This window comes from Dunckerocampus dactyliophorus, chromosome 21, assembly GCF_027744805.1.
Source record: "Dunckerocampus dactyliophorus isolate RoL2022-P2 chromosome 21, RoL_Ddac_1.1, whole genome shotgun sequence".
In the NCBI taxonomy this organism is placed as follows: Eukaryota; Metazoa; Chordata; class Actinopteri; order Syngnathiformes; family Syngnathidae; genus Dunckerocampus; species Dunckerocampus dactyliophorus.
This window is the reverse complement of record NC_072839.1, coordinates 3948984-3965766: the sequence shown is the minus strand read 5'-3', so window position 1 is coordinate 3965766 and position 16783 is coordinate 3948984. Positions and strand designations below refer to the sequence as shown.

The 16783-nt window shown below is 41.8% G+C and overlaps 1 protein-coding gene across 4 annotated transcripts in view; it reads right to left on the bottom strand.

The window, feature by feature from the left end:
* Positions 1–16783, bottom strand: part of myripb (myosin VIIA and Rab interacting protein b) — a 106015-nt gene that overhangs the window by 59505 nt on the left and 29727 nt on the right. For all 4 annotated transcript variants that reach the window (XM_054765238.1, XM_054765240.1, XM_054765239.1 and 1 more), the window contains one exon: positions 3104–3325. In XM_054765238.1, the coding sequence (XP_054621213.1) occupies positions 3104–3325 (222 nt within the window). The remainder of the gene's footprint in view (positions 1–3103; positions 3326–16783) is intronic.

Below are 16783 nucleotides of genomic sequence, written 5' to 3'. Positions count from 1 at the left end.
ACATATTTAAACAAAGTTGATGAATCACCCTTTAAGGATGGTTGTGAGAATGAGGCCAGAATGCTCGTGCGTCCTACCCCATCCTGCTGCCCTTTCCTCCCTCCTGCTGCCCTCCCCCTCTTGACCTGCGGCTCTCATCTCGCTTAATCATCTGCTCTTTCCCTTTAACGGTCCCCACGCTGCTTGGAGCTCAGGGCCAAAACAAGACGGGAGGCAAAAACTCTTCATTTTCCACTAAAAATGTTGGGACTGAACCACTGGTGTGTGGCGCAAGCGTAGCAGTTGTGTGTGCGTCCCTCCATGTATTATTTCCACCACACCCTAACCTCCATCAGCGGTCAAAACAAACCTAAATCCAATCAATTGTTCTTCTCAAGCTCCTCATTAACGCAATTAAATCTAATCCATACAAGTGTGCATGAGTGTGTTTAATGCTTGTGTGTGCTACGATTACAAATGTACTCTTGCTGGAGGGATCACACTTGTGCAGCAGAGAGTGATGACGGACAGCCGGCGCAAGTAAGAGAGAAAGAGACACCATTTGGTCTGTTCCCTTCTGCAGAATCCCGTTTGGGGGGGAAAGTGTAGAGCGGCAAATGACAATCTGGTGACGGGGGCACGGGTTTCAAGATGCAGATGATGGTTTTAGCGTCATGTGTTGTGTGCTGACAGCGGCATCCTAATTTAAAATACAGCGGTACCTCGCTTTTCGTGAGTAATCCGTTCCGTCGGAAAACCGATCTTTTCGAAGCAATGCAAATCCAATGAAGCTGTTCTAGACACCCAAAAATATGAACAAAAAACACATTTTAGAGAGACTAATCATAGTAAAACAATGCAAAATGCATATAGATGATAAATAAGATGGATAAATGAACATTTAACATCGTTTATACCTTAATAGATTTACGGAAGATGACGTCACACAGCCCGGCTGAAACTATGGTAGACCTGTTGTGCACCAGAATGCCGCAACAAAGAAGATGAGACGAAAATAGCATTTTACCACATTCCCAAAGATCCCGAAAGACATCATGAATGGATTTTGGTCATAACACCTGCTCGAAGCCCTTGAACAAGGGATGCCATCTATCTAGTTAACGCTTCATGTCAGGTAATGAATAGAACACCTTCTACACTACAATAATGTGTATTTCACTATCTGCCATTATTTGATTTCTAGCAGTTTTTTGTTGACTACAATGATCCCTCGCCACTTTGTAGCTTGGTTTAAAAATATACAGTATATCAATTAATAAATCAGCACTGTTTCCTGGCTGAATATGGCCTACAATGAGTCAGAAAAGATGCACATTTAAGCAAATTTTACGTATTTAAATTCAAATATAAGGCATTCGGAAGATGCATTCAAAGACGTCATGATGATATGTAGTATTCCACAGTGGTCACTAGGTAATCAGTAATGTTACATTGATGAGACAATAGCCAACGCAGGAAGTACTGTACAGAACAGGAAGAACAAAAAGAACAACAACATGGAACGCTCTCAATGCTTACTTGTGTCTATATTATGTCTTATACGTATTTTTTTCTCTTATACTGTCTATTATATTGTGTAATACGAATGTAAAGGTGACCATAGGGGTGCTATTTCATGTCTACAGGGCTCTAATGATGTTAAAACCTGTATTTAGAAGGTCGTAAACAGGTTTTCTGTGCTGTAGAGATACTGTTCCTGATACTGTTGGTCTGAAACTTTGGCCTTTGTTTTCGCAGACTCAGTAGACGTAAAAAGCAGACCAGGTGCATTATAGCAGGGACTAACTGTGTTAACAAAGAACTACAGAGTCAACTGGTAAAGACGTCATGGAAATGGGGGGAAATGGCTTCTGGGTGGGAGTTGAAAACATGTTTTGTCACCTTAAAAACACAGCTGGACCTACGTAGTTTATTGATAACACGACAAGACTGGGTCACAAATGTGTGGGATTCTTTGTTTGGGCACTCGATTCTGCGGAATGATACGTGGGCAAATGGACCAGTCGCAATTTTTTGCGGTATGAAAACCGAGACATATTTTCATCAATATCCGAATCCTATAAAAATTGTGGCACACAAAATTTTTTTATTAATAGTCAACAAATACCCCCAAATTCAATTTTAATTGTGTGCCTTTTTTAAGAATTGTAGTGCATTTCATTCTGTGTGAAATACCACTTACCTTGCATGAATAACGCATTTTAAGAGGTTACACCAGGCTGTTTTTTGTGTTAATAAACAATTAAAAACCTCATTTCGGCCATCTTTGGGAAAGTGTGCTAATATCTGTTTAGACAAATACACTTCCGCAAGCCGTAAATCACCAGTTCAGATGACACAACTCCGCCTGGAGAGAGTAATTCATGCTAAGAGCGGATTTAAGACCGCTTAATGCGCTAATGATAAGTGCTGCGTTTACATGATGCTGGTCCACGGCTGTGTTGTGACATCAGGCCCATCTGTGGCGAAGCCTAAAGCCCTAATGAGACCATTACACCGGGAGACAGCAATGGAGGCGTCTGAGGGGCGGAACCGAAACCAAACCTTGCCATCATACCTCTCTCGGGGCAGGGCCACCGACTCAATACACGGCAGAATGAATGGAAGTCCAAAAAAAAGGGGTACTGTAACGGGAAGCAGGGACACATTTTTGGAAAAGATCCCGTCAACACACATGTGCAGCTTGACCTCTACCTTGCACATAATAAGATCATTGGCATGCAACATCAGAGGTCATTAACATACGAATTCCCCCACTCCAACAATCACTTCCAGCGTGGAGTCCCAGCACTAATGCAACACCCAAAGGCGTTGGGTCGCGCCCACATTTGCATGTCTTTAACGCCTAAATATGCCACGTATGATCGGGAAAGCATGAAAGCACTTGTGAAGTGCACTTTCAGTCGGAAATGTCAAAAGTCACAGGGACAATTGCACGGTGTTCACGAAACCCGGGCTTGCTCTTTAAATCAACCGATTCCAAAGCAGATATCCCATTCACTCCCCTTGCCAAGTGCGTGTGTGTGTGTGTGTGTGTGTGTGTGTGTGTGTGTGTGTGTGTGTGTGTGTGTGTGTGTGTGTGTGTGTGTGTGTGAATACTAACCTGCCCTTCTGGCACGCGGAGCACAGCCACGCTTTGTCCTTCTTGTTGTAGGTGCAGCAGGTCTTGCACACGTTGTACTGGCAGTCCAGGCACTGGCGCTTGGGGTTGAGCAGGAAGGTGAAGGGCGCGCAGCAGCGGATGCAGCAGTGCTCGTTGAATCGGTGCTGCTTGGAGAGGATGGAGCATCTGCTGCCTTCCTCCGCCAGCTCCTGCTTCATCTCGCTGGAGTCGAGAGAGTGAGAGAGCGAGAGGGAGGGGGGGGTAAGAGGAAGGAGGGGCGGGAGGAGAGCATCTGGTCAAGAGGTAGAATGTGACGGCGATGTGGAATAATCGGAGAAGCGGTGGCAAATTAAAAATGTAAAAACAGTGGAGGGGGGAGGCACGTGGGATTTGCCAAGCTTCCTGGTTTGCTCTCGTTCACTCGGTGGAATGATGGCTGGCATTTCAGTTTGGAAGACCCTGTCATGCCGTCAAGCATGCACACACCCCCTTAACACCCTGCATCCTCAATCTATAGCGCGTGCCACTTCTATTCATTAAGGCACAGAGTAATGACACTGAAAGGCGTAAATAATGCTGCAAGGAAGGTCACCAGAACAAATAAATAGCTTCAGTGGAGAGTGTTTAGGCTTTGGCAGCTTTTCGTAGCAAAATGTATATTTTTATTTTTGGTTTTTTCACACCAATTTACCTAATTAGTCACTTAAATTATGGACAGCCGCACCTCAGTTTTTGTTATTAATCCATTCCAAAAGGTCAGATGAAAAATGTTCTCATAGGAAATCATGTAAATCCCATGAATCCATTCCAGACACCCAAAAATATCAACAAAAAATACATTTGATAGACAATCACATGCAGAAAACAATGCAGAGTGATTATAAATGATCAATAAATGGACGTTATTGTTGATGCGGACCTCCCGTACATCCCGGAGAGATGGAATTCCTTCTTTTCTTTATCAAATTGCTGGCACTCGCACCTTTCTTTGCCCCCGTGGTGGGTTATTTAGTCATACTCAACAAAAAACGTACAGACAGTGAGTCAGCAATGCGTTGGGTACTTTGTTTCACGCAACGATCATACAATATCGCGCAAACGGACGAGTTTGTTACATGCAGGTTTCAACAAGTCAAATTTTATATTTTTTAGGACTTTTAAGACCAAAATAAACACTATTTAAGACCCAATTTCGCATCAATACTGGCAAAAAAGTCCAAAAGACGTGAAGGAAGGCATGAGCACAACACACTAGCTGGTTATGCTCCAAAAATTCTCACCAGGCTGCACGGGTAGGATTTGTAGTTATGTTTGAGATATTGTACATTTTGTCAGATTTCATGGGAATTTTAGACATTTTAAGGTCTTAAACTGAAATTATTCAATTTTAGACTTTTTAAAACCCTGCGGATTACCCGAATATTATACAAAAAAAACGAGGCAATATTTCCAATAAAAACCGAATCATACAAAAACTGGGGCATACGAAAAGCTAGTGCCAAGGGAAAATCAGCCACGGTCTCCAATAATGAGAATAATTCAATAAAACCTGCAATGAGACAAACCAACGCAACCTGGACAGACGGTATCTGGAGAAAATGTCTGACTATTCATACTAAAATGTTAGTTAATAGAGGGGCAGACTCACATGCCTAGACACCCAAGGCTATTTAAATCAGGTGATAAGCATGTGGAGGACTCGTTTTGGAGACAAGAGGCCTCTAGCCTGGAGCAGATAATTCTAGCAGGTCAGTGTGACATTAACGTGTTTCTTAGCAGACATTCATATGTAGCTTCCATAATGCAAGTGCAATAACAAACCATATTTTCCTAATAGTTTTGTATCTGTGTGTGTGCTTACTCAGCAATGTGCCAAAGTTTATGTTTATTTCCAAAACCAAAAAAAATGAATGTAATTAATAAGAGAGCACCTGTTAAATAAAAGGTCTCATATTATACTATTATTAGGGCAAGCTGGATGCGTTGCATTGGCAATCGCATTCATTAATTAACTTTTCCTTTCACTGGTCTTTAATTACATTGTTATTTTGGACTTGTTGGATTCTTTTCTGTCTTTCTATCGACTGTCCTTCCCGGATTTCTCATGATGAACGACAGAAAGCCCACCCTAGTTTCTTTAAAACTGAACAAAACAACGGGGAGACTAATACTAATGACAATTTTTTTTTTAAATGTGTGATTTCTTCCAAACGTAAGCACTTGACCCTCAACGTGTAAGCACGTGATTCGTGCAGCCCTAATATAATTTACCGCTGCACTTGTCCAACATAATAAACGCCATATATCACAAACAGCAACGGAACTTTACAAAAACGAGAAACATGGCAAACTTAAAGCTCCCACGACTGTAGCCGACTGACAGACAGTGGGCAGAGCTCCACAATTCATTTTAAAATGTAGCGAAGCCTCTTTTTTTTTTTTTAACAAAGCTGTCCTCCATGAAGTGGTGGGCGTGTACACTATGTCTCAAGAGTGAGACAGTTGACATTAGGCATGAGTGTGCTCCAGCTCAAGGAGTCACTCTGCACCTTAATACGCCCATACAAAAAGTGGCGTAAAAAGACTGCAATGATCAAATCCAATTTACAATCCATGCATAACATATGCTGCTATGCAAAGGAGAGGAAGGTAAGGAGAAGCCATTCCGCACCTGTCAGCAAGGGATGCTATGTGTGCTGGGTGTCTGCGGTGCAATCTCCCTCTTCAATAAGTTATTAAAGTTGCTCCTCTAGAACATCCGCCCCTGATTGCATTTCTTATGCATCATTAGATGTAGACTATTAACAAGATGCACAGTGGGCACAGGGGGGTGAAGACATGCTAACATCACATCCCGAAAGAAGCAAACATACGGTTGCTGCGCCATGCATCAAAAAGGCAATTGTTCAAGGAACAATGCATGCATGATAATAAGCTTTCACAAAACGCAGGCGCTCATGTCCGCGTATATTCTCCATTGTGTTGCTTTGCTCTCAAAGCGCTATCAGACATACGGTACGTAGTCTACAATACTTCATCCATCCAGCCGACAGCCAAATATTTACAGAGGGTCATAAAAGTGGAAATAAAGCTCTAAATGGACAAAGCAGATTTCTACTTTGTGCTTTGGCTTAAAAACTAACATGCAAGGCCCCCGCAGCAAAGTCCTACCGGCATGGCACTTTGAGGGGGTGGAGCTTGTTAACCTGACTCATTTTCAACATCCCATCATGGCAATTGGGCGGTTGAATGTGGAACATTTTGAGGAGCAAATGGGCTGTGTCTTGCTGAGTGTAAGGCGCTGTCCGTGGTGCTGACATCACAGTGACCTCCTGTTCTCTCTTGTCAGCCTCCTCTCGGGTTGATAACATTACTAGTGTTACACCATTGAAGCCCATGTATACAGGCATGTCCATATCCACAGTGCATTACATATAGGAGGGATCAGCAATGTGTGGCCTCCTACTTGACATCAAAGTTTATAAGAGTGGCCTGCGATCATGAGCCCCACAAGAGACGGTCAAAGACACTTGAGCTTGCTTAAAGGAAGAGACTCTAACTCTAACTGGGCAAGCAACAGTCAACACTGAACTGCGTGAGCTGTGTGAGCTTGTCACACAGTGAAGCGAACAGGGGGAGAACACTAACCACAATCACAGTGCGAACACAGAAACGACAGCACGGCAAGCAACAGGTAGGTCAACTGCATGTCATGTTCTGAAGATAATAGTGAGGTTAATAAAGCTTTTTTTTTTTAATAAAAAAATGAAATGTATTTTTTAATAATAAAATAAAATAAATTGCAATTTAAAAATAAATAAAAATTATTTTATTTTATTTTTTTACTTACTCTGATTATGTGCTCAAGGCTTGATGGCTCTCATATCCAAAACTAATCCTCCACATGCTTATCACCTGATTCAGCACACTTCCAGGATATTTCAACGTTCATTCTACATTTCACTTGTACTGAAATTGCCTTATGGAGTTGAAAAATAATAGGCACTGGCATAGCCTCGTGATTAAAAACATGTTCCCGTCTCTCACTGGATCTCATTATCTGTTACAAGGCGTCCATTAAAGTCACAGAATAAACTATGAGCACCAACAGTCTTGCCTCATTGCACTGCTCGGTTAAATCACTCGCACCCTCAACCTTCTCACCCACTGCCTCCTTTTCGGAGAGAAGTGCACAAAAACATGCTGCTGTCCTTGCTTGGGGTCTGCACTCGCTTTTAAAAAGTGCCTATACAAATAAACTGCAGGGTGATTATTATGACATGATTTTGTGTCATTGAGAGAACAAGCATAGGGATTGAACAGCGCAGTCTTTGATGGAGAGTGTGTGTTTTTTTTATTGATCTCGGCTGCTTTGAGGTGTACAGTAGGAAAAAAAGCACTTGGTAATTGTGCATTGATCCGGAGCTTGGTTCTTTGGCACAGTTTCAAAATGCTGCTTTCATTTTCAGTGTGCGGCGCTGCAAAAGCACCGATACTTTGTTGCCGTTGTAACTTGAAGCAGCGTATTATGAAACACCAAGAAGTTCGATGCAATGGACGCTTGCTCGTGCTGCCTTTTAATGGTATATTTGGCAGAAAGGGCGACGTATTTAAAACACCTACCCATCTGGATGGGGGGGGCACTGTACTGTACAGGGTCACGCTACCATACATGGAATACAGATATCCGCAAAGTTTTATAATCATTCGAGTAATTGTCATTGAGTCAGTCCCGTCCTTGCCCTTGCAAAGATGTTACGCTTGATGGCGGCCATGTTTTTCCAACCAATCTTCCTCAAACTTTACATGTTTTTGTCAGTCCCAAATAGAGGACGACACTGGACAACCTGCTCTCCATCATGGACAACGCCACCACCCACCATCAGACAATACAGGGGCAGCGGAGCTCATTCTCCAACAGACTCCTCCAGTTCCGTTCCCACAGTGAACGCAACAGCATTTCACTCATTCCACACCCCATCCAGCTCCACAAAACCTCACCTGTCTGTAAAAGATAATTCATTATTGCTCTGTGCCGTCTGCCCCCTCCTTGTATAAAGTGTACATATACTTGTATTTACTTATATTTCTACCCACTATTTGTAAATATTCAAATCTTGTTCATCATGCATTCTTTTTATTTGATTATATTTTATTCATATTGCATTGCATTTTATTTACGAGTGTTTGTGTTTATCTTCTGCAATTTCCCATGTGGATCAATACAGTCTGCCTCAGTCTAAGTATACAGTCTACAGTAATCACTTGTTTATCGTGATTAATTGCTTTCAGATCTGACCGTGATAAGGGAATTTCTGTAAAGTAGGATTTCTTATTTAGTTAGCTAGAGCATAGAAAATCTGTTTACAACCATCTAAATGCAATTTTTAAACATTAGAGTCCTCTAGGCATGGAATAACACCCCTATAGTCACCTTTACACTCCTATTACTCAATATAGTAGACATAATAAGAGAAAGTAAGCCATTTAAGACATAAATAAGACTTGTGCTAGCGTGTGTTGCTGTAAATGTTTTCCGGTGCTAGGGGAGATGAATGGGGGCGGACAGGAAGTGATGAAGGTTCAGAGTTGAGTTTTAGCTTGACAACAGTAGCCTGTCTTAGGGATCATTGTGCCCATTGTGAGATCATTCAAACCTGTAATAAAAGCCTGTTGTTCCGGCGGGCAAGTCTGGTGTTTGTGTGTCTCACCGAACATTACTGACACCTAGTGACCAGTGTAGAATGCAACATATCGTCACAACGTCTTTGAATGCATCATGTTATATTAGTATTTCAGCAAATGTAGCCATTTTCATGCTTGAAAATGCTTCATTTTAGGCACAAATATGCATATTTTAGACTAATTATAGGCCGTATTCAAGCGTGAAACAGGATTTCTTATTGATTTATCAAAAACCGTGATAGAGTGAAGCTGCAAAATTTGAAGCGTGAACTGGCGAGGGTTTGCTGTCATTGATTGAATCAATGAAGCATGGCGGCTCTCGGAGTATTTGTTGGAAAAATAGCACAGGAAACACAGCAGGGACGCGTGTATTGACAAATTTTCACCTTTTTGTGCGCAGCGGTTCCGGAGGAGAAGAATTACACCACGGGGTGTACTAACATCTACACATTGTTCTTTATCAATGCTTTCCTACAACAACAAAAAACAAAATAAATGTTGGTAATTGTTATGTGCAACATGCTTGCCTGCAGGAGATCCATGCATATGGATTAAAAAGAGGTAACTAGTACTTCGAAGATAAAACTAGATGGATGACAAAAGCCCCGTTGCTGTTTTTTTCTTGCCTTATTCACAGTGCGTGTGTGAGATATCCAACTCCACTTAGTGCCACAGATAATGATAAGCAAACACACTCAGCAGCAAATGCAATACAGTGTAAGAAATGATCAAATTACAGCAAAGAGGCAGAAAAGAGCCGACGGTGTTTTTACTGCGGATGTGCACCCGGGTCACACAACACTAATATAAGGCTTTCCTCAGCCTGAACTGTCGCTAACCTCAAGCCGGCAGAATTAACACAGCGGCGCGGCTTTTGTGTTGCGAAGGGAAATGCGGCTAATTTCTACACCATACATTATTAATCATATTCATTTTTCTGCGGTTTGTTCAGCCACTGCATGAATTAACGAGGCTCCATCGATTTTTCTCCGTCTTACTTCAACGCATTTTACATCATCTGCCGGCAGTTCAAGGTGACCACTCGTGGAACTTCTCATACAGTAAATGTGAGATGAGGTCTTCCTTGCATGATAGTGTTTTTATTCAAGGACCACAAAGCTGCAGGCTATCAGATTATTATTTTTTTTTTAATAACACTTACATCAGCACGCTAACGAAGAGCCCCGGGGGTGACTAATAGACCTGTGCTCATTAAGACTAATAAAGTCAAAAGTTTTAGCTGCGACTTGAGCACAGACTTGTTGGGTAATTCTTCCACTGGCTCCAGCAGTGGTGTTGAAGCACTGAAAGACAACATAGGGGACAATCACAGCAGCTCCCATGCAGATGATCAAACATGGTTAAAAAGACGATGAAACACCTTTTGTCCTCCTTTATCTTTCTTTTAACCCTCAGACTCCACTACACCTCCATCTATTTCACCCTCCTATACTGTTGGCCTACTTCCTGATGATTTACGACCATCTCGGATTAGCCTTCTGCCTTGAACACCGCACAAAACTGGATAATTTCCCGTAGTTTTACAAGTGCTTGTGGCATAATAGTAGAAATACGTGGTTGAAGATGACCACAACGTGCCCCATTTCAGGATTTTCCCCTACATTCCAATATACGTTTATCATTTTTGCATTTTTGCAGTGAGTTCCTAAAAAACAGCCATATAGAGGATCTTTGATAGGCATTTCTGAAGTAGACCCTTAAAACAGCTGTGCATTCCTGTCATTTAGAGGATCTTCGACAGGTGGTGTTGCAGTCCTGTTACACAGATCATCTTTGGCTAGGGTTTTTGCAGAAGATTCCGAAAAACAGTAAAGTGCTCCTATTATACAGATCATATTTGACTGGTGTTTTTGCAGTCAATACCTAAAAAGGAGCAAAAGACACCTGTTGCATAGATGTTAGACAAGCAATTGCTCCTGTTATACAGATCATCTTTGAGGAGTGTTTTTGCAGTCAATCCCTAAAAACAGTAAAACACTCCTGTTACATAGATGCTTGACGAGCATTTTTGCTGTAGGTTCCGAAAAACAGCAACGCACTCCCGTTATACAGATAATCTTTGACAAGCGTTTTTGTGGTAGATTCTTAAAAACAGCAAAGCACTCCTGTTACGTAGATGCTTGACGAGCATTTTTGCTGTAGATTCCTAAAAACAGCAACGCACTCCCGTTATACAGATCATCTTTGACAAGCGTTTTTTGTAGTAGATTCTTAAAAACAACAAAGCACTCCTGTTATACAGATAATCTTTGACTCGTGTTTTTACAGTAGATTCCTAAAAAGAGCAAATCTTTGGATAGGGTTTTAGCAGTAGGTTGTCAAAAACAGCAAAGCACCTCTGTTTGACAGATAATAATCTCTGACAAGTGTTTTAGTGGTAGATTCCTCAACAGAGCAAAATAGTCCTGTCATACAGACTCTTTGGCTCATGGCTATACAGTACATTCTCAAAAACAGCGTTAAGACAAGGAAGGAGTCCTTTGACTCTTCCTCGTCCTTTACTTTCCTGTGCACTAAAATGAACCCTTGGAGTAATCTGGGGACTTTAGTCAGCCAACCCACCAAAAACTGAGCCCTCCATTTGGGAAAGAATTCTAATCAAATGTGTACTGTGCTGATAAGAATTCTCAATCAGAGCAGCCTGCCTGCATGGGAGCATGAGAGGGGCAAACATGAGCGATAAGGAGCTGGAGGAAATAATGTGCAATCTCAGCAAGGTGGGATCATTTAGAGAAGAAGGGAATATGTTTTGCCTACGAATATGAAGGTTTTAACCCTGACGCTACTTCAGAGAGAAAGGCATCCCAATTTAATTTGCGCACCTCCCGCTTGGTGATGGAGGGATTAACTCCATCTCAAGAGAAAATTCGGGATTATTTTAGAAAGAAAAAAAAGAGACATCTTGTTAAAAATACCTTTGACTTCTCAAGCAACATCCTCGCCTAATGACACGACACGTTATGTTCAAGGTGCACGCTCAGCTGCGGGCTACAAGTGTCGTGAGAGGAAGTGCTGCCGTCTATTAAGAGGCAGTCTGCGATGGCCGCCAGGGGGGGGGAAAAAAGCTATTTCTGTGATGGCGGCGAAGAAGAAGAAGAAGAGATCACAAATGTGCAACGCTCACTGAATTCCCGCTGTGGTGACAGGACAGCTCCACGCAAGGGAAACACACACACTGAAGAAAAATCGGACAAAGATAAAAACACAAAGGTTGGCTCTGGATAAATGTGTGAGGAGGGTGAAAACATTTGCTGCAGCAGGGATGGAGCTTCTGACATAATGGTGGTCCCGTGGGCCCTCCGACTGGCCAGCGTTACTCCTCAAGCCTATTAGAACCTGCTGTCAACCACTTCCTCTACTTGGACTGTGTGTGTGGTACAATATGACACACACCAAATCAATTCATCTCACATGCCCACTGTGCTCTGCCGACACTGATATGAACACTGAATTAAAGAGCCAGACATTCCCAACTGTTATGCTACATACTTATGTTATGACCCAGCTATACTGCATATAGCTATGGTGTATACTGTAGATACAGTGCATGCTCAGGATTAGGAATTGGCAAAATAACTGATGGTTTGGTCAAATTCGTCATTAATACGTCTTGGAACAGTTGAGGGTACCCTGCCTGTCGACCAAAGTCAGCTGGGATAGGCTCCAGCATACCCCGCCACCCTAATGAGGAGAAGCGGAATAGAAAATGGATGGATGGATGGAACAGTTGAGGCAAAATGGAGTGCACTCTTTCATGCTTCGAATTTTGCAACGTCACGCTATCGGGTTTTTTTTTTTTTAAATGAGTTAATAAATGGTGCTGTTTTGTGGTTGCATATGGCCTATTATTAGTCAAATATATGAATATTTTAGCAAATTTTATGTATTTTGTGCTGAAAATTAAGCATTTTCAAGCATAAAAATGGCTAACCAGTCCAGGGTGTACCTCGCCTCTTGCCCAAACTCGAGGAGGATAAGCGGCATAAAAAAATGATGGATGGATGGAAAAACGTCTAAACAAAGTAAAATACAAATATAAGGCATTCAGAAGACGCATTCAAAGACGTTGTGATGATATGTAATATTCCACGCTTGTCACTCGGTGTCAGTCTTGCTTGCTGCTGTAACAAGTGAATTTCCCTGCTGTGGGATTAATAAAGTACAATCCAATCCAATCCAATCCAATCCAATACAATAATGTTACTGGAATGTTGGGCGAGACACACAAGCACCAGACTTCATCGCCGGAATGACAGGTTTTTCTTGCAGTTTTGAATTATCTCACGACAGGAACAATTTCCCCTAAAACTTTGAACCTCTTGATGTCACTTTCTGTCCGCCCCACACTCAGCTCCCCGAGTACCGGAACACATTGACAGCAACACACACTCGCACGAGTAGTTCAGTCAGTTACAGTACCTCAATTGCACAAGAACAAGACAAACACTCTTAAATAAAATTACAATATTACAGTTTATAGTGGTTAACTGGTTCCAGACCCACCGCAATAAATCCATTTCTGCAATATCGGCCTCAATGTTAATAAATGGAATATTTTCATAGTTAGAGCACAGAAAAACTGTTATGGCTCTCTATATACATTTTTAAAATCATTATTAGAGCCCTTTAGACATGAAATAACGCCTATAGTCACCTTTACACTTCTACTATTCCTAGTTTACAACACATTGTGCAACTCTCATGCTTCAGGGACTCAAGGCGGCCACGAGCTAGCAAACTACCCAGCTAACAAGCCAGCAAGCTAACCAGTTAGCATCAAACGTATTTCTACTGACCTTAAGAAGCCAAAAACGTTCCACTTCCACACAGAATGGGAGGGAAACCTTTTCCACTCTTATCTTATCATGTTGACATGCCATGGCTGACTTCATGACTTCATGCAGTGTTAAGGTAATGGAATGTAAGGTAATGTCTCAGTGTTTTGTGTCATTACTGCCGCCTAGTGACCAGAATACTACATATCACTTACATTTCGATAAGTTTCGACTAATAACAGACCATAATCTACCATGAAACAGCAATCACCGTGATGTAGCGAGGGAGCGATTATCAAACTGAAATATTGAAAGGGACGATTGTATACACTATATTCTTATTAGTGTATATACTATATTGATATTAGTGTATACACTATATTCTTATTAGTGTATATACTATATTGATATTAGTGTATACACTGTATTCTTATTAGTGTATATACTATATTGATATTAGTGTATACACTGTATTCTTATTAGTGTATATACTATATTGATAGTAGTGTATACACTATATTCTTATTAGGACATGTGGATGGGAATTCTTTCCCATGTGAGGTGAGGGAGCGCGGATCTCAACAATGTCGGCTTTCGACCAGACCAACGAGCTCTACTGGCAGGCACTTGAACGCACCACATCAGCCCTTTTTGCATGACCATGAAATGGCTTCAACCTTGTAACAGCTTTCTTATAATAGCTGCCGGGAGCTGCAGTCAACCCCCTCACATGTCCAAGTGTCCTCAGATAGCCCGAATAGAACCACTCAATGGATTCAAATCAACACACACACACACACACACACACACACACACACACACACACACACACACACGGATGTGGTATCTGGGCAGCTTCCTCCACAGGGAGTCCGGTTTGGTCCTTTCAAAGCATGCAGAGTTATTAAGACTATAAGGCTTGCTGCTGGATAAAAAAGGATTTTCCTCCTTTTTGTTGAACGAGGACAGAAGCCCGTGTAACGAATTTAATCCAGCATTGTGTTACTGTAACACACACTCGCACAGTATCTCACAAAAGTCATTTTATTCTCAAGGCTTCATCCTCTGAAGGAAAAACAATGGAGAACTTCCAATTGGATATAACTTAAGAGTAGTCAGTGGAAAGCTGGTGGTTGTGTGCTCCTCCCCCTTTGGCTTAAGAAGATCTCCACCTTCAACAAACAAGGCGCTCGTCACCTTGGAGGTTTGTCGTCTTGTTGGGAAACAGCTTCCCGAGGGAGGGGATCATGCTCTGCTTCAGAATGTCACCGCTGATGTCGGAATTCATGTTTCCCCTGGATGAACCGCAACTCCCAAGTGCTGGCAGCACTCGTGCACCCCCCCAGCTCACGCTGCCTCCACAGTTGGCTGCTACTCACTTCTTTGCCACCTATTCAGCTGTTGCGTGACGCTCCCCTTTGATTTCAGATCAACATTTGCATTAAAAGAGACTTTCGTAATCACCGGCTAGATTCTGCTCCAGAACCTTCCCCTTCTCTCTTCAATTGCCATTGTTCACTCGCAAAACAATGCAAGTTGAAGCCCCAAATGTGCCTCACATTATTAAACGCTCTTCAAGTCTAAACTCTGGAAGTCGTCCCCACTAATGAATGATCATGGAAGATCAATGAACAGAAGGAATCGGAGCCACAGTGTGGCCTTTAGCCGGGTCGTTTACGGCCCAAGGCTGCTTTTTTATTGGCCCTCGGCACATTCTGATCATATGATTAAAGAAGAAAACTTAAACAAAACACAACAGCAAAAACGGACAAACCGAGCAGTCATTTTACGAGAATAAAGACTAAATATCAGGAGAATAAAGTCATAATACTAAGAGGAAAAAATGGTATTAAGTTGAAATATTCAAGATTAAAATATGTAACTTTTTTTTAAAAAGTTGTAATATTATGAGGAACAAACAAAACAAAGAATAAAGTTGCAATTTTAGGAAATTTAGGTTGGGTAAAAGTTATAGTATTACAAGAATAAAGTAAAATATTGTGAGTATAAAGACAAAATATTACAAGAAGAAAGTTGAAATATTTGTAAAAAATTATATTACAAAAGTGTAATACAGACAGAAAAAGTTCACATTAAAAATTCACTCTGTCACTGATAACACAAAGGTGAGATGCAGGCTTCTAAAAAAAACAAAAAACGTCTCGCCATCTCTACACGGGTTGGTTTAATAAATGTAAAAGTGGCCCCTGCATTTTTTGATTTTTTTCAGTATGCGGCCCTCGGTTTAAAAAGTTCTGACACCCCAGCGCTGGGGGGGGTCGAGGCCTAGCTCGGTTTTGAGGCCAGATTGACTGTCGAAGCTCCCGGAGACAAACAAACTTTTGCGCCTCACAGCACATAACTATGGTGCGTTCAGGGACCACCGGGCAAAGTGCAAAAGCTCAACAGAAGACGGATTCAAAGACGTTGTGATGATATGTGGTATTCTACACTGGTCACTAGGTGTCAGTACTGTTGCTGTAATGTTCGGTGAGACACACAAGCACCAGATCACCTGATCACCACAGGAACAACAGGCTTTTAACGTAGGTTTGAGTGACCCCAAACAGACACAATAATCCCTAACTCGGGCTACTGTTGCAGCCTTACCCCTACCAAGGTAAAACGTCACTCCCTGCCTGGCCCCCCCCCTTCAGCTCCCATAACAACGGAACACATTTACGGCAACACACGCGTGCACATGTCTTATTTATGCCTTAAATGGCTTATTTTCTCTTATTATGTCTTCTATATTGGGTAATACAAGTATAAAGGTGACTATAGGGGTGTTATTTCATGTCTAGAAGGCTCTAATAATGTTAAAAAACACATTTAGAAGGTCCTTAACAGGTTTTCCATGCTTCAAGTACAAAAACATTTGCTTTATAATTAAGGAATCCTACTTGCAGTATCCTGGTTGGGTCTGGAACCAATTAAGCAATTATTGGATTGCTTGTATTGTCACATATTTCTAAATTATTACCAAACGATGGTGAATGATGCGTTTTCCTGGGATTTCGGGAGCAAGCAGACAAATTCACATAATTTTGTCCTTGCAAAGGTGACCTTGGCTATGCGAGCTAAAGCTAAATGAGCGCCTATGGCTATCCTTCCTCCACGTTAACTACACCGCAACCCAAATGCATTCCCATGAGCCACATGCAATCGAATAACAACGACAGCTGAGCCAGAGAGACAT